Raw genomic sequence first — 27,885 nt, forward strand, 5'->3', positions numbered from 1 at the left:
TCGCACCGAATCAGGTCTTGGACATCGTTAGGCCCCAGATACCGACCAGTAGATATCAGATAGATCTGAAAATTCCCCATGAAGTATATGTCCGATCAAACTCTTCAAAGTTGATTTAAGGGTGCTATTACGGCATCCGATCAGCAGTACTGGTGTCCGATGGGAGCTATGAAATACCGTAGAGGGAGTGCGGTAAAGTTTTCCAATTTTGAAACACTCGACATTTACAGAATTTCGAGTTGAGTGCCCTGAAGTCTGAGTGCCTAGGCCTGGGTGAATTCATGCTGTCCAAAGCCGTGACGGATTGTTGAGTCAAGCAAGAACATGGGGAGTCTACCGCGCAAGTAGGAACGGGAAGGTACATGATCGGGCCCTGATGCAGCCTCGCCTTCCTCTCGTCTGAGAATTTGGCGTCCAGAGCAACCCAAACGAGCGGCCACGTGAGCAAGTCACTTCCCATTCAATCTCTCATCTGATCTAGGCAGACGTCGACGATGACGATAAGTCTCATCTGCGGATTTGCCATCAACAGCCCACGTGGGCAACATGTGTACAACGCCCCATTGGAGCAGTGGTTAGCTCTTTGGTTTCCGGCGCCAAGGGTCGCGGGTTCGAATCTCGCATGGGGTTGTTTACGTTTTTGCTGCCGGACTCTTAGAGTGGTAGCGAGGACTGCTCGTCTCCGGCCATACGGCTGTGTTTTTGTCAAGTTGCCTTCCATTCTGCAAAGCAGTCGTCCTGCTATTCTTCCTATACCATTAAGTTTCCTCGAGAGGCCCTTCTGTCTCTTTACTGTAAGGGTAAGTCAACCTCCTTGCTTCCAACATATGAAGTGCCTCTTCCCAGCTGTCCACATAAACTGTTAATGTCCGAAGGTGGTAATTACACAACCAAGACCAAACCATAATAGAGACGACTGGTACATATACACAGCAGCACAGGAAAGCTAGGCCGCTTGCTCTAACATGTAGTCTTTGCAACTGGATTCTTAGAATGGCATTGCCATATAACTTCGTGTAAAACCATGCCAAGTCTAACATCGCACCGCACCGTTAGGTTAGTGCAACTATGCTATTATTAGATTCCACACGACTGATACCGTTATTAGAGATGGTGCAAGTCCAGGCCTTGTGATCGTGTGCAGCCGGTAGTAACGGTATACTGCGCATTCTTCGTGTTCCGTGTTGGTGACTTGAAGGACGGATAAACATGGACCAAAATCACCTCAGCCGATCCCAACGGATATTTATCCACTTCTTGAGCACTAATGTAGTTCTTACATGCCATTTCTCGTAAATAATTGTTACATGTGAGGGACCAAGCCTGCAAACTCAGGAGTAATGAATACAGTGTCGTACACAGTATAATTTCACCGAACGAAGTAGACAACACTGTGTTGAGTCACCCCAAAAATTTCACTGGCGATCGTGCTCTCAATTCATACAATCATCAGAATCAGAGGGACAGACAGAGCAGGGCAAAATGCACATGGCACCGCGGGACTCCCGAGATGAAGATCTCATGATCCAAATGATTTCTACGGCAGACCCAGCGCCACCGGCCGATGATCCCCTAGATGATGTTTTCGGGTCAGACGCTGGTTCCCCCGCATTCGAGTCGGAGGACCGTCCGGAGGCCAGAGAGTCACACCCATCGGATGTACGACGACTGCAAACGGAACACGCCACTTCCGGGTATCGCGAAGGCATTGCTGCAGCCAAAGCTAAGAGCATCCAGGCGGGGTTCGATGAAGGCTTTAGCCTGGGAGCCAATGTTGGTCTGAAGGCAGGGCAGGTGATAGGTTTCCTGGAGGGGATAACCGATGCCTTGCGCGCCGGCAACGACGATGACTTCTTGCATGCCCAACAATTGCTTGAAGATGCTCGAAAGGACCTGAGCACGGAGGGGATCTTCAACGAGAGATATTGGGAAACCGATGGCACGTGGAAATATGAACTTCAAGCCCACCGGCCAGAAAGCGACATTCTCTTCGAAGACGTGGCAGCCGCCCACCCATTGATCGTAAAGTGGAATGGTATCATTGATATTCAACTTGCCAAGTGGGCTATTCATCGCCAAATTCTAGATCTTATTCCGGAAACACATACGCCTGCTGTATTGGAGAAAAAAGAGGTCAAGATTGAACAGCAGCCACGGGAGAAATTGGACTGGTGAAGTTGTCCCTGGAGAAAGAAGGCAATCTTGGTACCTTGCGATATGTGTATACCCTATACCTGTCAACTGCTGCAGGTCCCACTGCCTCCCGTCAACAGACTCGCTTCATGCTTCTGCAGCGACAATGGAAGGCGTCGAACGTCCAAATCAGGTCCATGCTAGTAAGTTCTGACTTGAACATTATCGCAGGCCTCGCAAAACTAACGGTACGGCGTAGCGCTTGAAGAAGCACGTCATCTCGAGACGGCGACCGTCTACATGATATACTATTTGCAGGCAACGCATAGCGTGCCACAAGAAGATAGCATTGTGCGTCTCGGACAGCGGTGGTCTATGCCGCGGTCACATCATATAGGGAGGTACTGCCAGGGTCGAGATGTTCTTAGCACCGGTAACCAGTACCACGGCACAGCACTGTAATACGTTCAAGAAAACACCTGAAGCACTTGGGTGCTCAGCGAACAGTTGCTCCGTTCATATCCCCGACGGCTTCCTTCATTGCAGGGTAGCATCATGCGCAAAGCTCGTATAATAATACAAATCGTGCAATTACAAGCACATGTCGTAATGAATGCCTCCTACGACGATAGGAGAAGTGATTCTGACGATGCGCTATCTTATGAATCTACAAAGCCTTGAAACACGCATCAGGGATCCAGCGGTAGCGAAAGGTGCATCAATAAATAAGGGAATGTCTTCGGGCGAACTGTCTAGAAAAAAGAAAGAGAAAACCACACTGTCCTATCCTACAGTAAAGTACACAAGAACAAAGGTCGCATCCGTCCTGCCAACCATGCGAAGCCCCAGACACCTTCACATCGGCCTGGCGACAGACCCATTGCAGACCCCCTTACAGTTCTTCCTCCTCCTGTGTGTGGCCGTTGGTAGACTGGCGTTCATCGATCAGTTCCCAATTCTGCAGATCTTCTGGCCTAAGAAGGTCAATATCTGCCTCGGCCTTGCTATCACCGAACGCTTTGAGGTCCCACTTCTCTACTCCCTCTACACCCTTCAAGTCATCGGTGTACTGTGCAAACACGTCTGCATTCAAACGTTCATATTCGGCATAGTCCTTAGGCCAACTGCCCAAGCGCTGGAGGGCCAGCTTGAGGAGTCGAAGGTGGCGACGGACACACTGCCCTTCGGACTCGACATGTCCGCGGACGGGACTGGTGCCGCGGATTGCATGCAGTGGCGTGATGGACCCGCCTTCGACGCTGGAAGCGCCGTCCATCCTATCCATCAAGGAGCCGCCGTCCATGCTTGCAAAGTCGGGGTCGCTGAAGCCGCGAAGGATATTCTCATGAAGAGTGGCGCTCTTCTTGTAGTAGCGGTTTGCCATCTCCTTAGCCCCTGTCGAGCCGCTCTTCTGCCCGTTGGTAGCGGCAGTTGCCTGCTGGTGGTGTCGTTGCGCAAGACCCGAGTATAGCTGTGACAGCAGGGTGGACATCTCCAGTGTAGAGGGATGGTAGAGGCCATGAACCCTACGGCAGTTGTAGACTATGTGTTCAGCGATGCGCAGGGCAGCGATTGTATCGCCGACCACATAGCGGGCCAAGATATAGCGCCGGGCCAGGGTAAATGTTACAGCAGGATCCCAGTCACGTTGTGCCTCGCGGCTGTTCCAAAGCATCGTCAGCAAGCTCGCAAGAGTCTCATGGTTCTCCTGCGCGCCCAAGAGGATGACAAGCTGGTTCAGGTGTACCAACTCCAGCTTCGCCAGGTTAATGTTCATTTCAGTCATCACACGGAGAACATCGGAGACGATAATCTCAGACGTTCGAAGGAGCGCCGCGCGCGCGGCATTGTTAACTCCCTTGTTTGACACGCGACTGCCGAGGGACATCCCCGAGGTCAGTACCAGCTTCACCATGATAGGTGTGCGATACGCCTCAGGCTTTGCGGCAATGAACTTGAAGCACGCGATCGCCAAGTCGCATGCGTCTTGGTAGCGTTTCTCATCCAAGAGCTTGGGAACCTTAGTGCTGCCGATGATGCCGACAGTGCGCACGACGTCTTTCGATTTGTGTGTGCTCAGATGGTCTAGAACAGCATGCAGGAAGGTCTTGGTCTGAATCGTGGACAGGTTGGCCTGCTTCACGTACTTCGACTTGGCATCGCTAACCCAGTGGAAGTATTGATCAAAGACCTGAGAAGCCACGGTGTCACGGGCGCACTTAATCAAGTACGCATGGAGGCGGGCAGTAGCCACGGACACGTCGAGGAACTTGCTGGACTTCGACCGTGTCATGGCCCTGAACTCGTCAAAGTATGCATACTGAGTAGTCAGTGTCGCCATGATCTCGGTCAAGGTAGACGAGCCCCGACGGAGACTGTACTCAAGCTGGGCTACAAAGACGAGGCTTTCGCGGCCCTTTGCCGTCAGGTCAAACTGGCATGTCTTGACGCTCGTGGTATCCTTAACCATAATCTGGCGATAAAGGCTCTCAGTGAGCTCAGTGACCTGACTCAACTGATTGCAAGCCACATAGCTCGAAGCAATAGTCGACGCGGCAGTGATCAGCTGAGTAGAGGTGGTCTTGGTAGAAAGGATCTTGACAGTCGCCTCCTTGAGTTCGCGTGATACTACCTCAGTCTCGCCTTGCTTGCTGTGGAAGCGAACGAGCTCTGTAAGCTGATGGAGGGACTCCTCATGGGCCCATCCGTGTGTTTCGCGAACTGTAGTAACACGCTTGTGCAGAACCTTGACAGCGCGATCAACCTGCGACGACGAGACAGTAGTCGAGCTCTTCGACATGACCATTGCAGTTTGCTTTTCGTACAAGATCTCCAAAGCTGCTGATATATCTTTACGATTGATTTCGTCAGATTTCAATGTCAAAAGTTCTTCGTACAGCGTAATGACCTGCGCTTCAGTGCTCTTGGAGTCCTGGCACACCTCAGCTAGGGTCAGGGTGGCGTGAATGGTGATGGATGCTGAAGTACCAAAGACCGTCTTACATTGAACCTGATACTCGGAAGCAATCTTGTAGACAGCCGTGAAAGTCGTCCGGGAATGTCGTAGGCAGGCCATGTAGCGATCGAAAGACTCTCGCACCAGTGGCGCATCCTGGAATAAGGGGCTCAGTTTCGGAGCCGCGACGAAGGTGTTGATAAGCGTTCTGTAGTAGGGCAACGCCTCGGATAGGGCTCCCTTGTTCCAGAGCTCAGCCGAGACAATCACGATAGGCTTGAGGGCCGCAGACTTGCTGACTTCGGTGTCCTTATTGAGATTGCGGATGATTCTCTGATAGTACTCGACAAATATGGGCCATGGGCGAGTGAACTCTGCCAACTCCCACAGTGCCTTGATGACGCTAGCATGCTGCTCACCATGACACTCTGTCAAGTCATCCAGCATCTCCTGGCGGATAGTGATGGCCGAGTCCTTTTGCGAAGTCTGGCTGTAAAGCGATAGCAGCTGACTGACGGCAGACTCTCGTAGCTTGTCGTCAACTTTGCGACCTGATCGCAAGGCACGATAAACACGGACCCGAATGTTTTCCTCTTTGTCCCGGCACCTTTGGGAATGATAGCACTCTGCAAGACGCACTGCGAGACCTACACAGCTGTCGACGTGCTCCTGAACAAGCGCAACATCCTGCACGTTAGGACTGAACAGCGAAGGCCAAATACCCTGAAGCACTTTCTCGATAAACTGGCTTGCGTCATGCCAGCGGTTCTGTGAGGCGAATAGCGAAACAAGGTTGTCGATAGATGCAAATGTGGATTGATCAACGGTGGTGATGGAACTGGTACGTTCATATATCATTTCCATCAAGGTCGTTTCAGATATGTCAGCCAGAGAGGAGCTAGCTGACTTTGCAATCTCTTGCGACGTGATCCGTATGGCTTGCTCGATCTCCTTGTACGCTGATGTATTGACACGGTTGGTGGCCTGGAAGTACTGCAAGCAGAACTTGAAGATGGTCAAAGACACTGACGCATGGCTCATCGACTTCAGACTGTGAGCAACTTGTACGAGCATTAGGACAGAACTTTCGGTTAACAGTCCTGTTGACTGCCTGTATTCTTCCCAGACACTGACAAGAATGGAAGATGCCTCCGACGATCTCTTCTGTGACAGCAAGAACTTGGAGTAGCTCAATTGCGCACTCAAGTTACGGTCCGCCCAGACCTCGGAGCGATGGATGCGATATTCGTGGCTGACATGCTGCCATGCCTCGATGTACAACCGCTCGGCCACTTCAATGCGGCCCTCTACCACGCATTCCTCGGCTCTTTGGATGGAGTATTCAAGCTCTTCGATGAGTTCGTCTCGCTCTTGGGTCCCTAAATGGAGAGCAACACCTTCAGTGGTGGTTGCAGACTTCTTCCTCTTGCTCAACGAGATTTGCAATTCATTATCAGTTTCCAATGTACCACTTTGTGACTTGGAGCCGGTGATGGAATGAACATATTCCATGATTGTCTGGCATTTCTTTTCTTCCTTGATGTACCGATAGTGCTCGACCAGGTGCCGGAGGGCAGTGACCACATACGTCGAGGTTTGACCGTATTTGGCCTTGTAACACTCGACCAAAACTGAGAACATAGTTTCCCGCCTGATCATGACTTCAGTCTTGGAATTTGTAACCTTAGACTCAGTCAACTCAAGATATTTATTGGCCAGTTCCAAAGTCAAAGTGTGGTTGGCAGGGTCCTGTTTGCTGCTCAGAGAAGCTGCCTCGAAGAAAAAGGCGGCGGATTCGTTAATCAGCTCAATTTGAGAATGAATTGTTGCCAAGTAGATGATGCACTGAAGTGTTAAAGGACTAGCGGTAGTGAAACACTCGCGGTAAATGTTGGTGATGGTTGTCAGGTATGTGAGCAACAATGGCTTTGGGTATTGCTCCCAGAGGCTGGCCTGCAAGAGCATAGATGTGACGGTGTGCGGGTACAATTTTGCAAATGCCTTCGCTGCCCCTTTATGGCCTCCACTTGTATAGACGGCCGACCGAGTAAGATGGACGGGCCAATAGCGCAGAGCAAACTCAAGCAAGGGATGTTTCTTCAGCAGTTGACTCTTGTCGTCATCTTCGAGAGGTTTGATAGATGGCGCACTCTGGTGAGTTAACGCAGTCTTGATGTACAAAAGAAGGCGGGTTGTGAGGTCTGCATGGGCATCAACAACTGCTGGCACCAATTCTCCCTTCGCAATCAACTCGTGTAAAGAGGTACGAATCAGGCCATGCCGGATGTACATAAGACCATCTTGCAAGAACACGAGGCCTTGCACATGCTTCATGACTGTCAGGACGTCAATCGCTTTGTCTGAGACGGTATTCTTCTCGACTTGGATGGATGCCAGCGTGGCAAGCTCTCTCAATGATAAGGGGCGCTCGGCAACGGCTAGCCACATCAGCATGAGCCGTGCATCATCAGTCACACTAGATGACTTGATGTTCCGCTGAACGAAATCGGTGATGGTGGGTTTCGTCTTAATCACATTGTCGATAGCTGCTTTGAACTTATCGACGCCGATCTCGCGGCGGAGACGCCTTGCCGCAAGCTTTGCCCAGAGAAACGATCCCGCAGAAGCCTCAGTGAGCCTGGTGACTATCGACTCTTGCTCAAACTCAGACATTTCAGTGAACTCATTGTCCGACTCCCATTGGCTTCGAATTACGGCCATGATGTCATCAAAGATCAACTCTTGGCCGACCTGGAGGTTTTTCTGGCCCTGAGCTGTGTGCTTTGTTTTCCCAAGGGTGATGAGACGGACATTAATGCCATGTTCTGTGGCATTAGCGAGGCGCCGGAACAACTTTTCCTCTTCCAATGAGGATTCATCGATGCCGTCCACAACAATGACGAGCTCTCGGGCACCGGGGAGTACAGCAGAAAGTGCACGCTCCAAGGCTTCCCATACGATGTTATCATACTCCTCCGAGGATATGGCTTGCTGACTCCGTTCAAAGGCGTCTACTAATATCTGAAGGAGCTGAATGTTACCGATGCGCTTTGAAAAAAGCTGGCTTAGAATGGCTTTCGCAATAGCTCGAGAAGAGGTTTCAGCGGAGACTCTGCTATCTGTAGAGTGCTGTTAGTCGAAGTGGAAAGGAAGATTGTGAAAAGTGTTGAGGAAGGATCCACGGTATGGCGAGCAGAACGCCATAAGATGTAAGTAACTAGGATGCTTACTTATCGGAATGAACAAAGCATTGTAGCGGACACCCGAAATTGGTCGTTGCAAGTAATCGACGATGACGGAAGATACAATCGTCTTTCCACTACCTGGCTTGCCACTGATGGACAATATCTTTTCTTGCCCTTTGAGGAACCGGGCAAGATGAGAGCCAACCCAGAGACAGGTCAGCTCTTCACGATCGTGAGCCAAGAGAGAAGATCCTGCAGCGGTCTTGGCCAAAGCACGATCTTCTGGAGTCAACCATTGCTTGATGGACTTGACATCGGACACTTTTCGCCTCACAATTAGTCAGATGTACAAAGAAAGCAGGAACAGTGCAGTATGCTTACCGGCCTCGGCATCTAGGTTATCAACCAGCAACTGATGGCGCCACATGGATTCGGCGATCTTCTCGCAGCGCTCCTCGAAAGCCCGGATCTGCCCCGAGAATTTGCTGTAGATGTTGATGGATATGGACTCATCTGAATCTCCACTAATAGCCTTGTGGAAGTGTGTTGCTACACTAGCGACAAGAGTGACCAGGTCCGCTAGGGCGAGCACCAGCTGCTCTCTGATGACTTGTGACACGCCAAACATCTCAGTACGCTCTAGAAGATTGACTAGAGACATAGAGATGCTGTAGAAGAATCCAAGTGAGGTCATGAGAGCCGGGGCATTCTCTTGGCCCAACTATAGTGTACCAGCATGTTAGCAATTCGATTCAAGGTTTACCAGTGGCTGCAACTGCTAGGGACTTACTTCGAGCAGAATGGCACAATAGCCATAAGCCAGGTGTGCGGCAACACCACTATCCGCGGCAAAGTCCTCAATGGCAATTTCGAAGGAATGGAGTCTCTCGACGAATAGTTGTGTCCACGCCAACACCTTGTCATAACTGCTGCCTTCAGGTGGCAGATGGCTCATACGCTGAGCACCAATCCAATCGAGGATTGAATCATGGGTCTCACCCATCAACCTAGCGGATACGTCGTGGCCCAACTCATTGTCACTGCGCCTCTTCAACGAATACACGACGCTGGTAATAGTCGAAGTGTCCATGGTCATTGACGCCTGGCGAAGGAGTTGTTTGCTCATGTCCCGGCGCGGACCGCCATTGGCACGCAGTAGTCTGCTCTCAAGCATCCCCGATACTTGTCTGGAGGTGACGCGCCGTTCGTGAAAGGAATGGGCGTGGCCCATTCCTTGTGAACCGGATAAGACTGAGGAAGGCGACATGGTTCTGATATGACGGCCTGAATCTGGAGCACCCGAACCATGTGAGCTGGGACGATGTTGTCATTCTTATAGCGGGCAATCGGTAGTCATGGGTTAGCATCGAGGAGCAACTTCTCCAGGTGCGAATGGGACTTCTCTTCGCTTGCCGATGCCTCACGATCTTGCGATTCACTGTTACTTCATGTGATTGGCGTAAACTAAGAGTATCCAGTGGATTCCCAACGGACGGGTAAGACAGGGAAAAAGCAATACATACGGCACGGCACGGATAGATGGCCAATGTCTCAGCCATAGCTCATTGTACATGCTGTATGGATGGGGACCCCGAATCTTCTCGACATCGTTATTGGCCAGTCTACTGTTGACGGAAGGATTACATGGCTTAGCGACTGATCGACGTTTGAACTGTCTATTTAATTACGCGCAATAGTTCTTCAGTTCAGCTCGCCGCCGAACAGTATGTGGGAGTGCATCCTGAGCTATTGAAGTATGCATAAGACGATTTGTCTCTAGAAGTCGCTAATGGCGTGATAACGCATGCATGACGCAAGCTCGCCGACCTGTTTGTCCAATGGTATGTCCACTTCGTTTTGCTTGTATAAACTGGCAGCTTATACTATTTTGCCTGTCGCTAAAGATTTTAGTGGCCTGATCTCCGTGCGTTGGTCTGCCAGACCAGTGGGATTTAGAAGCCGTGTGCTAATTCTGCTTCTTTGAGTGGACTGACGTACTTGACATCATATCGGGTCGCCGGAGTTACCGTATTATTTGCTTTGGTTCCTCAAATGTTTCACAGAGGTAGCATTGAGCGTACTTGCTTATCTAGAAAGTCACAGGTGGGGGTCCCCTTCATTTCTTCGGCTTTTGCCAATATTGTTCGTCCAGCGCGATGCAAGCAAAGCTTCAATTTCATTCCGCATTACACCGAACATACAGCTCCGTCTGATAGTGTGGCAGTGCGTAAAGGCCTCCTGGAAGGGGCTTAAACTGCACATGTGCTAGAAGAAAAGCGGGAGCCTACGCCGGCACTGGTGTCTGAAAAATGAGGTTTGACCGTTCGAACATGTTGTATGCGGTGAAAGCTTTTGGGCGAGTATGCCTACACAATGGTGCAGGCGAGGCCTGCGTCTTCGGTTGTTTCGATGGTCAACAGTATCCGAAGTACAAAATGCATGCTTCTGCTTGTGCAGATTTTGCTCACCAGACCGCGGTCAGTTTGTTAAGGAATGCTCAGCGCCAGCATGCTTGGTAATAATCCCGACCATTATTGGTCGTCCATTTTTGCCAGGCCTGGCGATAGTCGTGCCTCGGTAGTAGAACAGAGACGCTCTATACATAGCCAGTCTCGTACACAAGTGTAATGCGTGCGTGCACATGTTCACTTTTGTGCATAGCTCAGTTCAAGCTGAGGCTAGAAGTAGCGCGGCTCAGGTCTTGATAGGGCACCTGACTGGCGCTGACTGTCGACAGACTGCGTCTTCAGTGATTCCGTGAGTCGAAAAGCTAGCCAACACCGTTTGTCTGAAACGCGAGGACATGGCGGTGCCCTCCTCTTCATGGTGACAAAGAGGGGCAAAGACGTTTCGCTGCTACACTTGATTCGCCTTACACGTCGTAGTCTAGGACAAGTTGAAAGGCCAGCCCCTGGGTCAGATGCAGGAACGAGGTCGACAGTGCATTTGGTAGGGGTCTCTGCGTGTGGTGGGTGACATCAGTGGCCTTTCAGCCTCGGAAATATGTACATTTGGGGATAAATACAACCTTTTTCAGCATGAACCCCAAATTATGCTGGCCACCGTTGTCCCGCATGATGGGATAGTGTCTAGCCTATCAGAGGCGTCTAGTAGATGTATAGCCCGAGCTTGGACACCTTTTGCAGACATGGGTTGGCGTGACCTTACCCTTTTGGCATCATGGCCGGAGCCTTGGCCAACACCGTGTCAATGACTTGCCATTTGCAACCGGTCACTGGCAGATGCGAGGGTCACCGAACGAGTGTCCAATATGTCGTCAGTTTCTCGTACTATAAGGATCACTGCGAAACCCCGCTGGGGCCTTGCTACCTCGAGCCCTGCTCTTTAGGTTCCGTTCTACGATCCGGCATTGGTAGTAAGGTCACTGCCTTCACGCTCGTTGCCTTCCAAGTCATTCAAGTATCTTGAATACACCACATTCGCTTCTTGGAACTCTCGTTGCTCTTTGGACTTATCTCAATCATTCTTTTCTGAAGCTTTCTTGGATAGCGAAAATGAAGCTCGCATCAATCACCCTCGTTACTCTAGCGACTGTCGTCGCCGCTACAGGCGACCATGGTCATCCTCCTTTTCCAGGTCCACCCTCGCCGCCTGGTCATGGCGGACATGATGGTGACCATGGCTATCCACCTCTTCCGGGCCCTCCTGGACCTCCTGACTGCACGACGACTGACAAGCCCCCTAAGACTACTAAGTCGTGGGGCGACAAACCACCTCACTGGACGACCTCAACTGTCTACAGCGTCACAACTTCGACTACCGACTGTGATGAAGGCCCCACGACGACCATCATCTCCATCCCGGTAAGCACGACTTTATGCTCCGTGACCGAGTCAGAAGGTACGACCTACGTCACGACAAGTAGCAAGTCGCCTGTCACCACTTACCTCCCCTCTCCTACGGACACCGTTGTGGTGCCTCCAGGGCCGCCTAGTACCTACAGCGAGACTTATCCTGCCAACCCTACCCACTCCGAGAGCGTCCCAGGAGAGACCTCGTCTTCGGTCGAGGCCACCTCTTACCCTGCTGTCCCTCTACCCGTTCCCACCTCTGAGTCCTTCCCGACTACCAAGATTACCAAGCCTCCCACCGTCGGCACTACTAGCACGGCCAAGACATCTGCTACTGCAACAAGCACTCAGTCTCCTGTCACTGCTGCCGCCGTGGCAAATGCCAAGGGAGCCGGAGCTGCCTTGGCCGTTGCTGCTTTCGCAGTTGCCATAATCTAATTTGGCTCTTGTTGGGCGGGGTGGGTGCGGACTGCTATGGAGGGCAGTGACTTCGAGATCAATGTTTAATGGTTTTGGTATAGCGGAGGACATGTTCTACTTATCAGTTTTCTTTATTTTTAGGTAATTGGAGTCAGGGAACCCGAAAACTTGGACCTGGGTATTTGGACTAAATGATGTTAATATGGCAATATAATGGACTATCAACTACTATGGACTCTCGTACTCTTCCCGGCAACTTGATTTGGACCTTGCGCTATATATTACTACGTTGCATAGGTGTCTTATTCCGCAAGGATTTTCTTTAATCTACCTGCCAGCCGGAGAAATATATCCTTGGTCTAAGGTGCACTGAAGGACCGATTGTTACACAAGCCAAAGAAAGAGCAAAAGACTTTTCTTGATTTGGTCCTCAAGAACACCAATCCGCTGGATCTGACCTCATCCATTTGCAGTTCACGGCTCTTTACGACTCTGCTATTCCTAGAAAGTCTCATGTGGGATCGTAAAGGAGGGGGCTTCCCCGCAGGAAGTACCGAGTTGGACTGCATCAATACTCAATCTGCCAGAAACAATACTACTCGCAGTTATAGGTTTATATCGACATCCCAAACAATGATACCACTCGATCATGGCTTCTAAATGGCCAAAGCTCCCCGCAAAAGCGGCATATCTGACCCTCTCTAATCCCCAGAGCCGCAACGCCCTGTCGCTCTCTGTACTCCGGGATCTGCGGGACCAGCTCCACCAGTACAACACTTCGCCAGTGGACAACAAGGTCCGCCTACTGCCGCCTTTCGACCCCAATCTCCTCCATGGCTTTGAGGCAGCACAGGCGCAGACCGACCCCTCGGCGGTGCAGAAGTACGGCTGGCTACTGCACAGCGCGCAGTGGCACAGCGCGCGGGCCGGGCTGCCCACGGTCCTGGTGCTCCGCAGCGCCGGCCCGGTCTTCAGCGCCGGCCACGACCTGAAGGAGCTGAGCCGGCTCGGCCCCGCCGAGGTGCGCGAGACGTTTGCCCTCTGCGCCGAGGTCATGACGCTGATCCGTCGGTCGCCGGCCCCCGTCATCGGCGTCGTCCAGGGCCTGGCGACCGCGGCCGGTGCGCAGCTCGCGCTGACCACGGACTTGCCCGTCGCGCGGGTGGAGACCCCGTTCCGCCTGCCGGGTGCCGCGATCGGGCTGCCGTGCACCTCGCCGGCGACGGCGGTGGCCAGGCGGCTGGGGGCACCGCTGGCGTACAGGATGCTGGCGCTTGCGGAGCCGGTGCGGGCGGACCAGATGCCCGCTGGCGCAATCGAGACGGTGGTGGACGACGAAGCTTTGGAGAAGAGGGTTAAGGAGATGGTCGAGCGGCTGGCCGAGGACACGGCGGGGATGCCGCAGGCGCTGGGGAAGTGGGCTTTCTGGACACAGCTGGAAGCTCATCGGTTCCGCGATGAGGAGGCAGAGGATGGTGTGGATGGGTATGAAAAGGCAATGCGGTGGGCTGGAAGGGTTATGGCTTTGCATGCTCGGTCGGACGATGCTGCAGAGGGCATAGGGGCTTTCCTGGAGAAGAGGTCACCGGCATGGAAGACCTAGGAGCTTCGTGAAAGCATACTGTCAAGCATATAATGATTGCGGATCTATTGCTTGATTCAAGATTAAGCACTATTTACATTTGAAATGGCTTCTGACTGTTACCTGCAATTTTATCATGTCGAGCTGCAAGCTGACCCCCGGCTTCTAAATGAGATTTCATGATCCTGAAAATTGGATACTCATCCCCCTCGTTCACGGGAACCAGGTTGAAACTGGCATACGAGTCAAGCCCCTCGGGTTCGAGAGTAGCGAAAGCTAATGCGGCATTCTTCTGCCGTGTGCTGACCCAGAAACTGCCCTCGGGTAAGGTAATGTTCCGCTCAACTGGCTCAGTCTGTATAGTCACTCCAACGGCGCCTTCGTAGTAGTAGCCAGCGATCGAAGCCGAGGTGATCTTCAGAGCTTCCACGGTACCGCTGTAGACAGACTCAAGGGTCTGAACCTCAACGCCAGCATCGCGCAGTCGAGAGGCCAAGTCGGACCACGCGCGCGGTATGAGGTAAGCTTCTGGTCTGGACTTGGTCAAGTTGGCAAACGTAGGCGTCGTGCTCGCCCACCGGGTGGGCACCTGCACAACGTCGCCGTTGGTGGTGTCGATGAATGTGACATTTCGGTCAACGATGTCAGAATAGTCCGAAATCACGATGTCCTCATCGCTCTTGATGTATTTCTGTATAGCTCCCTCGACGGTTGCGTACACGAGATCTGCGTGATCGTGGGTTGTCTGCAGGATAGCCGACACCATGGTCAACGCGGTTGCAACGCGGCGCTGGAAATGTTGATCGGCGAGACCGATGCCTCGGAACTCGCAGAGGATCGTGATGCACTGATTCATGGCATAATTATTCCTTCCGCTCTTGGCGTCGCTTTCGGCCTCTTCTAGATTGATAGTGCCCGTGATGGAGTTGTAGGAACCGGTGAAGTACGGGTCCCATCTGAAGCCTTGTGAATCCAACGCTCGGCCAATATCGGCAACAAAGAGTCGCTCTGAGATATTCCGTATTTCGGCATGGATGTTGAGGTTCTTGCCTGCTGCTACCAACGCGTCCATGCCATGCCTATAATTTCCAAAGTTGCGTGGGGTGAACTCGTGCATGTCGACAGTGACATGTGGTGAGAATGCGCTGAACAGCTTCTTTATATCGCGAGTCTGCTGTCTGTTCAATTTTGTGTGCTCGCGGTTAGGGTCCAGGTTTGTCGCGAGAGCGCGCTGGAAATTCGCCACGCCGTCGGGATTATAACGCGGCCAGATGACTATATCCATCTTTTGCAGTAGTGATTGGGCCCAGGTCTGGTTGGCATCGAGTTTCCCAATCAGCGCCAACAACCCCTGATCGCCAGCGGGCTCGTTTCCGTGAACACCACCTTGAAGCCAAACGCGCAGCTTTGAAGTGTTCCCAGCCTGCTCGAAGTGTGACGATGATGTTGATAGATAAAGATAGGGGAATGGACGGCCTTCTTCAGACGTGAAGTCGGCTAGATTATAGTTCATCCAAGAATTTCTACTAGCGATAGACTGTACGAAACGGTCTACTTCGTTGTTAAATCTTATAGGTGTCATAGGTGACAATTTGACTTACCAAGTGTAGCATCGTCAGTCGGTCCTTCAGTCCCCTCCGCAATTCCTTCTGGTACACTGTCTGGAGCTCTGAAAGCTGGTGACAGCAAGTCAACAGCAACATCGGGGAAGTTTGCTGCCACCAGATCCTTGTCCCTTGATACGGCAACATGATTGTTGCCGTATTGGACTGCTTCGCTAAGACCCGCCAAAGCAAGTAGAGTAGTAGTCAGCATGCTCACTTCTCTAATGGACCTCATTTTGACCGTGTCTGAACCGCCCAAATTCCTGTGATTTCCGCGGGCCAACCTGAAAAATCGCGAGGAAATTGCAGTTGTAGGTACTGCGTGATTTCAATTGTAGGTGAGGTACCATTGATGATGCGGGGCGCGTACTGATAGGAAAAGGTATCCGCAAATGCCAAGGAACCGCTTCGGGGGATCAACTCGTTTTACCACCGTCGTAGGATAGTAATTGATACAGACACAGAGCGTTTAGAAATGGATTTAGGAATGGGTATAGTGTATTTGTTCTAGACGTGACTGGTTGGTCCAAACCCTTCTGCCCTCACGAATTGTCGAGCCGCCGAACCAGATCGTCAATACGGATACTGCCACCAAGCAACTGCCTGACGGCCTCCCGATCTCGTCCATTTTCTCCTTGGGCGACCATTTTCACCAATTTCCCATCGTCGTCCATGACTAGGCGGCCAGTACGTCCGTCTTCCCATTCCACACGTATTTGTTTGGCCTCTGCATCCGCCGCGCTGATCTCAGATATTGGAGCTTCGAGCTGCTTGCCTTTGCCTTTGCTGCTTCCAAGCCCGGCTGCTTTCCTCAGATCACCAATTGTGGCAATTCGGTTCTGGTACCGTACCAACTCTCTCCTGAGTGCACGCGCAAAATGCGAAAGATCCTGGCTACGCGCCGCAGCCTCGTCGTCGCTTGCTTTGGGCGCTGGTAGGTACCGAGCTGCGAGGCCGGAGAGAGGGATGCACGGCGGCACCGTATGTCGATGGACGCGTAGATGGCGTGAATTCGGATACGGCCTGTTCAGCATGACGTAGTAGGGTCTGATGAACCTGGATCTCGACATGACTTCGAAACGCAGTCCCAGTACGTTGCCGCCGTCGACAGCATTTGGGTCCGGATCGAGGATTTTGAGAGCGGTGATGGAGGCGCATGCTCTGTAGAGACCCTGCTGTTTATGCGCAGTCTGCTTCTCGGACTGCGCCAAGAGCCTTGTACTTGCGGCCGCATCATTTCGTGAGGCCTTCCTAGTCCGACTCTTGAGAATGCTGCGCGTCGAGTCCGCCACGAGTAGAGTCGTGGTTTGAATTTGCAGTTCACTCTTCAACGATTCCACTGGTGGTCGCATCAGTATAAGTCCCTCCCTTTTTGTTTACATCAGGGGAGCACGCGCGGTACCTTGAGCTCTCAGCTTGGCAATCTCATTGTCCAATAAATCGGCCACTGATAAGTCAGGCGATGGTGATCCTCTAGAGGCCATTATTGGCGGCGAGTTCCCTGGGCGCGCAGTATGTGTGGCGGTGATTCTTTTGTCATCTGGTCGCAGTCACGCTGCCGCTGAATCTCTGGACCGTGACTTTGTTTGACGCGCGATCTCAACTGGGACTCGGAGGATCCCGAGGCCTGCTCGCCCGCCGCCTGCACTGTCGACGCTAACTGCCTATTGTCTATCTTATCGGGAGTGGGGTTACCCAAAACTCTACAGTACTGTTCTCTACCGTATGCGTTTGCGTTAGGCTGTCCCGAGGCCTTTAGCGCTGACGGCCCCTGGTCGGACCGGATCTTTGGGTGGTCCGGGGTGCTGAATACGACGGCCGCCGAGCCGCCGCCTTTCCCTTGTCGATACCTGGAGGTATCCCAGCTAGCGAGTTGCAGCGCTGTCCTCTTTGTTCGTTTGAGGCAGGACGCAGTTTTGGGTCCACGATGGACTGAGGGGGACCGTATTCTTTATCCGCTGGGACTCTGATTCTCACGCACGACTTGCGATCCATTTTCTTGCCATCCCAGATAATTCCTATTCGGTCGAGGCTCCTCTTTGCCACTTCAAACTAGTCGCCAAAGTTCAAGAGGCCACAGTTGCTCTTTCTCTTCCCTAAACCGTGACGAGTCATTGGCAGACAGCCGTTGAAGATATCCTCAGCAGCCAATATCATTCAAGCGGCAAAAAATACCAGCGCATACCCGGCAGCCTTACTCGGGGCCCGATACCACAGGCAGAGGCTACTTTCCCCTGCAGGCGACCATTTGTCATTGTGCAGTGGTGCCTGACGCCTCGATCTGGTAATACTCTAATCTAGTGCAATCTGTTCTTCGTCTCTCGCTGCTCGTGTCTCGAGAGATTCTCAGACATACTCGTCCCTGCTCGATAAGACTCCCTTCCGCCCGCTTTGCAGTTTTGCTTTTTGCGACAGACACGTCGATAGCACTCGGACCGCACATTGTCCCTCGCCCGCGCCGCGCCGCACCGCACACCTTACCTTGGCCCGCATCCACACGCTCCCAAGAATAACCTATGGGTGTCAGAACCAGACGCTCGAAGTCGCCGAATCGAGACAAACTATCGGTCTCGACGGGTACCCGTTCGAACGGATCACTCGACGGCAGCATGGAAAACACCGAATATCGTCGGAAAACTGCCCAGAAGACCGACTCGAGCCAGGTCACCGGGAATCTGATGGCGCGCGAGTCCTTCACCCTGGACGACCCCGTCCCCAAGACGCCAACGGTTAATAACCATGGCTTCTGGGAGCTGCCGAAGCAGGACCAGAAGAACTTTGGTCTGCTCGTACTGCTCTACTTTCTGCAGGGTATCCCCATGGGGCTGGCGCATGGATCTGTGCCATTCCTCCTCAAGGAGCATCTGTCTTATGGCGAGATCGGAATCTTCAGCTTGGCCGGATACCCCTACTCGCTGAAGCTGCTCTGGAGTCCCATCGTGGACGCATGGTGGAGCCCCAAGGTTGGCAGGAGAAAGAGTTGGATCCTACCTATTCAGCTGATATCTGGGTTTGGCATGTTGATACTGGGGTCGGTGGTGGAGGACTGGATGTCAACTACCGGAAAGCCAGGTGGCCCGACCGTTTGGAACTTCACCGGCTGGTGGTTCTTCCTCGTGTTCATGTGCGCCACTCAGGATATTGCCGTGGATGGTTGGGCTCTCACCCTCCTGACGCCTGGCAATGTATCCTACGCCTCGACTGCGCAGACTGTCGGTCTCACCGCTGGACAGTTCTTGTCGTATACCGTTTTCCTGGCATTCAACTCGAAGGACTTTGCGAACAAATGGTTTAGATCCGAACCCCTCGAGACTGGTCTGTTGAGTCTAGGCGGGTATTTGACTTTCTGGGGTTGGGCCTACATCTTCGTCACTCTCGCGCTCGCGGTCCTGAAGAAGGAGGAGAAAACCCGCAACGAGGATGGTATCTGGGACGTCTACAAGATTATGTGGGGTGTCCTGAAGCTCAAGAATATTCAAACCATCATTGTCGTTCACTTGATTGCCAAGATTGGTTTCCAAGCTAACGACGGCGTCACCAACCTCAAGCTTTTGGACAAGGGTTTTGGTAAAGAAAACATGGCTCTTACGGTCTTGATCGATTTCCCCTTCGAGATTGGGTTGGGTTACTATGCCGGCAAGTGGTCTCAGGAGTATACCCCGATGAAGCTTTGGTGCTGGGGTTTTATGGGTCGCTTGGCTGCTGCCATCCTTGCGCAGTTCACCGTCATGATCTTCCCTGCCGGTGGCGTTACGCCTTGGTATATGCTGGTCGTTATTGGAGAGCACATCTTCTCTACTTTCACCAACACCATCATGTTTGTCGCCATTTCTGCTTTCCATGCGAGGGTTGCCGATCCTGTGATCGGTGGCACTTATATGACACTCCTTGCAACGTAAGTGCCCTCGCTCTCTTCTAAATAGTGGAGCCCCTTCAGCTAACTTGAAATTCAGCGTCTCCAACCTGGGTGGCACATTCCCCAAGTTCTTTGTCCTTCGCCTGGTTGATTACTTCACAGAGGCGACATGCTACCCACCAACGACCAAGGTTGACACTACAACCTTGAAGTCTCCGCTTGTCACCAAGCCCTTCTCTTGCGCGATGCAGCCCGACAAGGAGTTATGCATCAACGGCGGCGGGTCTTGCGAGATGCTCCGTGATGGATACTACATTGTCAACATCATCTGTGTCATTGTCGGCGTGGTCACCTTCACGATGTACATTCGACCCAAGGTTATGCATCTCCAAAGCCTGCCTCTGAGAGCTTGGAGACTCGCGCCTGGGCGATAATCACCACGGATAGGGCAGGTACTCAAGTAATGTATAGTACATAAATCACAATGAAATCCGTAGATGTGAATCAACCAGACTGGAACAACCGCATTGCATCTGTAATATGAGCTCATCGGGGAACGAGAGGTTATAGGACCTCTCGAATACGTGCAAACTACTGTTAATTGTATTTAAACGTCAGAAGAGAACACAATAAGAACAGTCCATATGAATGAAGTCGAATCAGCCGCTTTACTATTTCGGAAAGGGATTATGCCTTGTAGCGTAATAGCTCCGGGAAGGTCGTGTACGCTTCGATCTCATTGCGTTGTCCATGGACCTACCTGAAGCTGGACCTGGAGCTTTATAAACCGAAAGGTAAACATGGCTGGCACCTTCATTACTTGGACATCAGGAACCCATTCGAAGAATTTGAGATGAATACCTGTAGCCAAAGAACGCTACGACAGGAAGGCATGCGTTTTCTGAGCCTCACAACGGTGACTATCAGATTTTCTGGGATTTTCGGGGGGAGAGCTGCTCGGAGGACCAACACAAGCTTCTTCGATAATTATTACGACAAACCTTTCGTTACTCATGACGAACTCCCTCCCCTTCCCTTGTTCCTTCAGAGATAACACAGCATTGTCGCTCTTTGACGTATTTTTGGCCTAGTTTCGTTGAGCGACGATCATTACCAGGAATACAATGGCAATGAGATTGTCATTGATAGGATCGCAAGGTCAGCCCTAGTCTGGACTATCACAATAAATTCAGTGATCAATGACCTTGAGCCCGAAGAAACGCAAAGGAAAGCTTTAGCAGTGCATCGAGTTGTGCATGCTCCGGCCGTGGCTACTCCGTATGGAGTCAATCTTCATATCTTGCTCTGGTCTATGATTTGTTCCTTGATGTTTGCCGTATAGAAATAGTCATCGGGTAATTACTCAACTTATCGGCTGAACATGGCGCCTTCTATGGCACAGACTCTGGAAGATGTACCATGAATGCAGCTCGTGCATGGCAAACGTAGAAATCCGGTAACACGATGTCGAAGCGAATGCAACGCAACACCGCTCGGGCGAGAGCCGCGCAGGATAAGACAATGGATGTGAGGCTCCCTTGCAGAAACAACTGAGAAATGGGCCAAATGGCTTTTCAACTATTCCTAGGGACCTCTAGGATCTACTTTGCAATCTATGCAATCAATACACCTCGGATGAATGACCAAGCCGACTCACGTGAGGGCTCCTGAATACAAGTTGCTCTCCGCCTTCCCTCACCCAAGGATCCGGGAACATCCCTCGATCAGCGTTACTGAGTAACCATGTGTGCAATCAGCAGCCGTGGCCAAGTCCCCGGCCGCGTTCTCACGCTGTCGATGATGATAAATATTCCGCAGAGCTGGGATCATCACAGACTGTAAAGACTGCGGTGGGAAAGGCAAGATAAGTGTTCACATTGTTGCGATCCGATTTTGCGAAGACAGATCTCATATTGAATATGGCTGACCGCAAAACTTCAAGTATTGTGACCTCAAGGACCAAGCGGATTGCTTTCGTTACACAGCAGCACCACCTCCTTCTTCTTGCACGCAAGGATTAGGACAAGCAAACTCCCATTCATTTCGCCGAATGGTGTATCCCATGCTCTCAAAAGAGTCGATACCACACGTGTAATAGCCCCAAGGAGAAGCATTGGCATTCATGGAGAAATTCCTGCGCTCGGCTGTCCAATGGCCGCTCCAAAGCATGCCTCCAATCCTGATCGATGTCTGCATGAAACCATGGACAAATTGGTGATTATTCCATAGTGTTTCACTAGCTACTCCAGGACTCGGCTTGACATGATACTCATCAGCGGGCGACTTGTTTCAGTCATCAACCCCCGGGATCGTCCAGTTCACCTACCGACACTGGACATATTCATGATATATTATCTATGATCTTTTTTATCCAATTTGGGCTATTTGTCCGAACCGCAACAAGTGTTTGCCCTGAACCACTTCGACTGTCCGCCCTTGCGTCTAAGCACACTTCACGGCCACGCGTAAGGGGCAGTACTGATCCGACAGAAGAGATTTGGGGCAAACACCAAGGGCCATGGATCAAATCCGTTAAATCGCCTCTGGATCCCATTTGAGGCGCTGCGATTTCTGTGCAATGGGTTAGGATTTTTAAGGACGACAGTTGCATCCATGGCCAGTACGAGTCACCGATGTTCTTGCCCGTTTTCATTACCAACTTAGAGTCTATGTGTATTATTTGATCGATTATCATGGACGAAACCCCCAGATACGGGACGTTGGAACCAAGCAGCGACACTTTGGACCACTTGCCGGGTGCGCACCGGAGAGCCCTCACGGCCGTGGGAACTACGGCAATGATTTCATTCATCTCGACGACCACACTATTCTGCTTCCTGACATACAAGCTGCTGATGGGGCGATTCGAAAGATGGCAGGAATCTAAGAAAGAGCCCGGATCTCATGACCTTACCTTCGGCTTCCCCGACCGGCACTATCCTCCGCCGGGTTCCTCGTCTCACCCACCCAGCGTGGTATCCAAGCCGCCCGCCATGCAGTCACCGCGGACAGAGCAGCCCCGAAACCCGTTTCCCATCTTTATCTACAATTTACTACTGGCAGAGATGCAAACAGCGATGGGATATACGCTCAATATCCACTGGGTCGTACGTGACGGAATCTACGTGGGAACAAGCACCTGCTGGACCCAAGGCTGGCTCAACAACATCGGGATCCTAGCCGGTAGTATTTTCTTCGTATCGATATCTATCAACACTTATCTCGCCGTGGTCCGCGGTTGGAGGCCGCCCCAGTGGTTCACTCACAGCTGGATAGTGTTTTGTTGGTTGCTTGCACTCGTCCTGAGTTCAGCTGGCATAATTCAGACCGACAACGGAAAGGCTGAAGGTGGTTGGTTCGTCAGGGCTAACACCTGGGTGAGTGCAAATTGGGGCTCCTGAGCCTTATTATGATCAGCAAAGTAGTATACTGACAAACAAGATTTAGTGCTGGGTGAACTCGAGATACTTTGCCGCCCGATTATGGGGCGAATGGGCATGGGTGCTTGCCTCGATACCCGTAACTATCATCTTGTACTGTCTTGTGTTCTGGTCGCTATACCATGAGAAGAGATCCTCACGCCACTTACCCAGAGGGCACGACTCGTCCGCTCAAGGAAATCAGCCCTCGGGTCACCACCCGGCATTCCTGATCTATCCGTTCATCTACATCGCGTGTACCAGTCCCCTGGCTATCGCCCGACTAGTCACCATCAGCGGTGGCAATCCTTCTGTGACCTACTACTGCATCGCCGGGTTGATTCTGGCCTCCAACGGGTTATGGAACACGATTCTGTGGTCGACGACCATGCTGATTAGCACCCCAGAGGACATGCGAGACACTGGCCTCGACAAATTCGCCTTCATGCGAACGCCCTTCTCGCGACGCTACGGCAACATGATATGGATCGAGGGGCCGGCCAGTAGGCGCGACAAGCCCGCCAGCTCGCACAGTGGATGGTGGTGGTGGAGCATCGGGGGCGAGTCGCGGTGGAAAACCGGAGCCCTACCCCGTGGGCCCAGCCAGGAGTCCCTTAGGAGAGACGTGCCCGGCAACTGCATTCAGATGGACGTCATCACGACTGTGGTTGTCGAGGAGAATGTCGACACCTTGACGGAGACGATCCGTTCTGCCTATGCTAGCACCTCCGAGAAAGGCGATGAGGAGCAAGTAACTCCAAGGGGCTCCATCGGAAAGTTCTAGATCAACGTAAGTGAGGAGGACAAACGGTGTGATGTACTGTTCTATATGCAGTTTGTTTGGAGACTTGTCACAGGACACATGGTGGACGGTCGTTCCATACTACGTCCGATCCTAGGAGGAACTATGTGGTGGGTGTTAAGAGTCAGAAAGCGGAAGGCGTTCTCTGGCATCAAGGGGTTACTGTAACTTAGCATAAGTATCATGGAGAATTAGCTCGGATATCATTAGCATACTCTTCCTATAGAGGAAATACAGTCATTATACAAACCACATGAAACCTACATGCCAGGTACCCATGGCAAGCACAGTTATAGCATCACAATTCAAATGCCTTCGGTCGAGATGGAAGTAGAATCACCGAATCATTGAGTCACGCAATTACTTCGATAATTTCAATTTAAGTTCTCTTGGGTCATTATTCTTTCTATTCATGATCTATGACTGCTCTATCATGTATCTGAACTAAGCAAAGGACCCACGCCATCACCCAGCTTAAAACTTCACCCAAGGCTTCCAACCCACGCTCACCACCTTGGCCGCGATGAACGCAATCAGACTCAGCACCTCGACAAGCCCCGTGAGCAGAATCAAGCCCCAGTAGTCGCCGCCACAGGCCGACAGGACCGCGCCTCCGATCGGGATGCCGATCAAGCACGCAATGCTGACCACTGTGTAGCAAGTAGCATAATATCGACCGTAATTGCTGATGTGGCACAGGCGACTCACGCACACCGGGGTGATGGAGATGTTGTTGCCCGTGGCAAAGCCAAACAGGATGGCGAAGATGATGATCCCCGGCAGCGTGTGGCCGGCGGGCAGCCAGACGCCGAGGCAGGCGACGACGGTGATGAAGACCGAGATGATGTTCGAGTTGAAGGGCCCGATGACGTCGGCCAAGAGGCCGGGCAGGCAGCGGCCGAGGATGCTGGCGGCGTTGAGGATGGTGAGGATGGTGAAGGAGAAGGAGGGCGGGAAGCCGGCGGCGAGGGCGTAGCTCGAGATGTACGCCAGCGGGATGAAGAGGGCGAACTCGAGCAGGAAGACGCCCGCCGTGGTCAGCAGGAAGGCCCGGTCGCGGAAGATGCGGAAGTCCGGGTGCGGGCTCGCGTTCTGCGCCGGCGGCAGGCGCCGGTGCACCAGCAGGTTGCAGATGACGACGAGGAACAGGCAGATGAAGCCCAGGATCCGCACGCTCCAGCCCCAGCCCAGGCGCGGGAACAGCTGATTCAGCATCAGCGGGAAGATGACGCCGCCTACGCCGCCGCCGGTGCTGGCGAGCCCGGTGGCCGTTCCACGGCGCTCTTTGAAAAAGTGGCCGACGGTTGTGAAACAAGGAGTGAACAGCAAGGAGGTGCAAACTCCATTCAGGATCCCGAAGACGAGTAGGAAATGCCAGTATTCTAAGTTCTGTCAGTACATCATACCGTAGGATAGAAGGTGGAAAATGGGCTCACGGGTGCATATACTCATGAGCATCATGCTTATGATAATGCCAATACCACCCGGTAGGATCAGCCATCTAGGCCCGTACTTGTCGAATATAGGACCGATATAGATGCCACATCCGAATGCGAGGAAGGTGTATACTGAAAAGATCCAGCCTATCGTCCCCTCGCTATAATCAGATAGTTGATGCGCGGCAGTATAGGTCTGGAAAATCGCTATCATGTTCATGATGCCTAGAGACGCGAACAAGCCGCAGAACGACCCGAATACGACGGTCCATGCCTCTCGACCTCCTTCCGGGTAGGTTTCATTGCCGAGCAATGTCTGTGGGCTTGATGAGTCCGACGTATTCCCCTCCACCGGAGCAGTCTCCTTTTCGTCCTGAACTACAAACATTTGCGGATTGATGTTTGCCGGTACTGCAGCGTCTCCTTTCTCGAGGCTCGAGGCATCTCGAGCTTCTTCACTAATTGGGACCGACGGGGGCTGGGCAACGCCATGGTGCTTTTCGTCCATTATAGAGTTAAGCAAGCGGGCCAGGCCTTGTAAAGAGAGGGACGACAACTGACTCTGCTACGAGTTGTTGAATTGGCAGCGCTTCACCACAAACCATCGTGTAGGAGAGAGATCGCAGCATAGCCAAAGAGTCACAAAACTTTCTCAGTCATCGGAAAAGTGAACCGTCTGCCCGGGGTCGGACCCTCCAGGACGGCAGCGCTAAAGCACGCCCTTCGGCTTCCGTTTCGGCACCCCACTATAAAGACTATGGCCCACTCAGGAAGCTCTTTGCGATGACATGGGGAAGGAGGGGCTTGAGCCGAGTCAATAAAAGTTACCTAATTACCCACGCCATACGCCAAGAGATGAATGATGCGATGGTGACTCCGATACATTTGCGGCCTCGCTGTGGTTGTGCGTAATGAGTCTCGTGGTGTAGCCTGTCTGTACCGTCCTTTCTGGCCCGATGAGTGCTGCAACCCGAGAATGACCAGTATCCCGACTGGTACTTCAGAGTTCTTTGGCTCATCAGTTTTGACCGCGACCTGTCATCTCAATGCACGATGGCCAATCGTGGGTGAACATAAGGCTAGACTTGGCGGTCAACTTCACCCGCTCCTGGAAATAGACCCCAGGGCCGGTATGTCCACAGACACAGTGGAGGGTTGCGATTTGGATCTGGTCATCAAACATCGCGTGGGTTTGCTGACTTGTCTGATCCATCATGTTGTAAATTTTTAGGGGTATCATAGTCGAAAGCTTGTACAGTCTTAAACGCAAGATCTTGGCGTCGGTAGTCGACATTTGTGTTGCCAATGCAGGCCGTCAGTCCTCGTCATCCTCCACTTCTTCCATCGTAACAGCGTGCGATCGGGATGCAGAACCGGCTGTGTCGCCCCTGTCCTCTGTAGTCTTCAGGTAACCCTCCCGCTCCAAGCGGTCGGCCTCTTCTGGTTCCATAAGTGCGCCCTGACCCTTGCCTTTCTCGAGTTTCATCCTGACAGCGGTGGGCATGAAGGCGCTGACGGCTTCCTTCTTTAAATCGCGGATGACAGGCTTGGCTTCGTAGACGGTCTTTGCTTCCACCGGCGCAACTGGCTTCTCTGGCTTCTCTGGCTTCTCGGTCGTACCCGAACGTCCTCGCTTATCGCCAACAGGAGTTTCGTTGGCATTGGTTCTCCTCGCCCTCCGTTTCGCGTACCACTGGTCCATGATCTCCTTGGAAATCGGAGGTGGGGTGTCGCGCGGCATGGGTATGCTCTTTACGTCATCCGGGACGTCCTCATCGCTGCTCGAAACGTCCTCATTGTCGCGTCTCCTCTTGCCGAGCACACCATGACCGCCTGGCCGAGGACTGCTGCGGTCAAAGGTTGGGGCTTTGTCACCGAGGGCCTCGCGAGCCTTCTTGACCTGCTTCAAGTCTCGTTCGAGACTTTCGAGCACCGTCTCTTCATGCTTCGTGAGCTTGCCACCACTGGCGGTGATCTGCTTGAGGTCGTCGACTTGCTTTTGTAGGCGCTCTGGGTTGCGCTTTGCGAGCTTCTCGTTTCGCCGGGCGGCGGCGTCTGCCTTGCCTGCAGGTTTCTGTCAGTCGGTGTGAGCTGCAGACGGGAACGGGAGCTCTCACCCTTCTTGATCTCCTTGGCCTTGTCGGCCTTCCGCTGGGCCTGCACGGGATTGAAGTTACGTTCCTTTGGCATGTTGGCGGTTCAAGATGAATGGGGGCCAATCGGTGAGGCGCAGGATGCTGTGTCTCCAAGAGAATAGAATCGCCGGGTTGTAGCTACGGAGATAAGGTTGCACGATAAAGAAGATCGCATCACTCCACGCCGAGGCTGGCCAGGAAAAGTTCCCAGGATGTCACCCTGTCAGCCTCGCGCTGATCTGGCACTGACGCGCATGTTTACAGTCCGCCGCACTGTAAAGTGCACTGTATCCAGGTACTCTTTGGTGCTACTCCATGGCGGATTCTGGAGGCATTGGATACTACTGGAACGCTGGCAACAAACCATAACTACTACCTGGGCGGCTGTTTTGTTGGAAATGCATATGCAAATCAATGCAAATCCCAAGGGCCACCTAACACATCCACCACTTATCCATAGTTATGCCCTACGCGACCTGGAGAGCCCTCAATGGGGCCTGTGGAGGTAGCGGCGTGCCCGTCCGATCGAAGGGATCGGTCAAACA

The 27,885-nt window shown here is 52.4% G+C and overlaps 11 protein-coding genes across 11 annotated transcripts; 6 read left to right on the forward strand and 5 right to left on the reverse strand.

Annotated features, from left to right (window-relative positions):
• Positions 1-1,482: 1,482 nt before the first annotated feature.
• JN550_001548 (uncharacterized protein) lies at positions 1,483-2,175 on the forward strand (the record flags this gene model as incomplete). Its single annotated transcript, XM_049312744.1, has 1 exon — positions 1,483-2,175. One exon carries the CDS (start codon positions 1,483-1,485, stop codon positions 2,173-2,175), a length of 693 nt encoding a protein of 230 aa, XP_049176399.1.
• Positions 2,176-2,299: 124 nt separating this feature from the next.
• Positions 2,300-2,595, forward strand: JN550_001549 (uncharacterized protein; the record flags this gene model as incomplete). Its single annotated transcript, XM_049312745.1, has 2 exons — positions 2,300-2,336; positions 2,393-2,595. The coding sequence occupies 2 exons, from the start codon at positions 2,300-2,302 to the stop codon at positions 2,593-2,595; spliced, it is 240 nt and encodes a 79-aa protein (XP_049176400.1).
• A 430-nt stretch (positions 2,596-3,025) lies between these two features.
• On the reverse strand, positions 3,026-9,541 carry JN550_001550 (uncharacterized protein; the record flags this gene model as incomplete). Its single annotated transcript, XM_049312746.1, has 4 exons — positions 3,026-8,208; positions 8,320-8,595; positions 8,656-8,995; positions 9,065-9,541. 4 exons carry the CDS (start codon positions 9,539-9,541, stop codon positions 3,026-3,028), a joined length of 6,276 nt encoding a protein of 2,091 aa, XP_049176401.1.
• A 2,248-nt stretch (positions 9,542-11,789) lies between these two features.
• JN550_001551 (uncharacterized protein) lies at positions 11,790-12,524 on the forward strand (the record flags this gene model as incomplete). The annotated part of the gene is made up of 1 exon (XM_049312747.1): positions 11,790-12,524. The coding sequence occupies one exon, from the start codon at positions 11,790-11,792 to the stop codon at positions 12,522-12,524; it is 735 nt and encodes a 244-aa protein (XP_049176402.1).
• A 631-nt stretch (positions 12,525-13,155) lies between these two features.
• On the forward strand, positions 13,156-14,109 carry JN550_001552 (uncharacterized protein; the record flags this gene model as incomplete). Its single annotated transcript, XM_049312749.1, has 1 exon — positions 13,156-14,109. One exon carries the CDS (start codon positions 13,156-13,158, stop codon positions 14,107-14,109), a length of 954 nt encoding a protein of 317 aa, XP_049176403.1.
• A 73-nt stretch (positions 14,110-14,182) lies between these two features.
• On the reverse strand, positions 14,183-15,927 carry JN550_001553 (uncharacterized protein; the record flags this gene model as incomplete). Its single annotated transcript, XM_049312750.1, has 2 exons — positions 14,183-15,639; positions 15,690-15,927. The coding sequence occupies 2 exons, from the start codon at positions 15,925-15,927 to the stop codon at positions 14,183-14,185; spliced, it is 1,695 nt and encodes a 564-aa protein (XP_049176404.1).
• A 307-nt stretch (positions 15,928-16,234) lies between these two features.
• Positions 16,235-17,176, reverse strand: JN550_001554 (uncharacterized protein; the record flags this gene model as incomplete). Its single annotated transcript, XM_049312751.1, has 2 exons — positions 16,235-17,031; positions 17,095-17,176. 2 exons carry the CDS (start codon positions 17,174-17,176, stop codon positions 16,235-16,237), a joined length of 879 nt encoding a protein of 292 aa, XP_049176405.1.
• Positions 17,177-18,301: 1,125 nt separating this feature from the next.
• JN550_001555 (uncharacterized protein) lies at positions 18,302-19,982 on the forward strand (the record flags this gene model as incomplete). The annotated part of the gene is made up of 2 exons (XM_049312752.1): positions 18,302-19,587; positions 19,646-19,982. The coding sequence occupies 2 exons, from the start codon at positions 18,302-18,304 to the stop codon at positions 19,980-19,982; spliced, it is 1,623 nt and encodes a 540-aa protein (XP_049176406.1).
• Positions 19,983-22,241: 2,259 nt separating this feature from the next.
• JN550_001556 (uncharacterized protein) lies at positions 22,242-23,751 on the forward strand (the record flags this gene model as incomplete). The annotated part of the gene is made up of 2 exons (XM_049312753.1): positions 22,242-22,925; positions 22,996-23,751. 2 exons carry the CDS (start codon positions 22,242-22,244, stop codon positions 23,749-23,751), a joined length of 1,440 nt encoding a protein of 479 aa, XP_049176407.1.
• Positions 23,752-24,243: 492 nt separating this feature from the next.
• On the reverse strand, positions 24,244-25,713 carry JN550_001557 (uncharacterized protein; the record flags this gene model as incomplete). The annotated part of the gene is made up of 2 exons (XM_049312754.1): positions 24,244-25,151; positions 25,206-25,713. The coding sequence occupies 2 exons, from the start codon at positions 25,711-25,713 to the stop codon at positions 24,244-24,246; spliced, it is 1,416 nt and encodes a 471-aa protein (XP_049176408.1).
• An 807-nt stretch (positions 25,714-26,520) lies between these two features.
• On the reverse strand, positions 26,521-27,395 carry JN550_001558 (uncharacterized protein; the record flags this gene model as incomplete). The annotated part of the gene is made up of 2 exons (XM_049312755.1): positions 26,521-27,269; positions 27,323-27,395. 2 exons carry the CDS (start codon positions 27,393-27,395, stop codon positions 26,521-26,523), a joined length of 822 nt encoding a protein of 273 aa, XP_049176409.1.
• Positions 27,396-27,885: the final 490 nt, after the last annotated feature.

This window comes from Neoarthrinium moseri (genome assembly GCF_022829205.1).
Source record: "Neoarthrinium moseri strain CBS 164.80 chromosome Unknown scaffold3_Wmoseri_CBS_16480, whole genome shotgun sequence".
Classification (NCBI taxonomy): domain Eukaryota; kingdom Fungi; phylum Ascomycota; class Sordariomycetes; order Amphisphaeriales; family Apiosporaceae; genus Neoarthrinium; species Neoarthrinium moseri.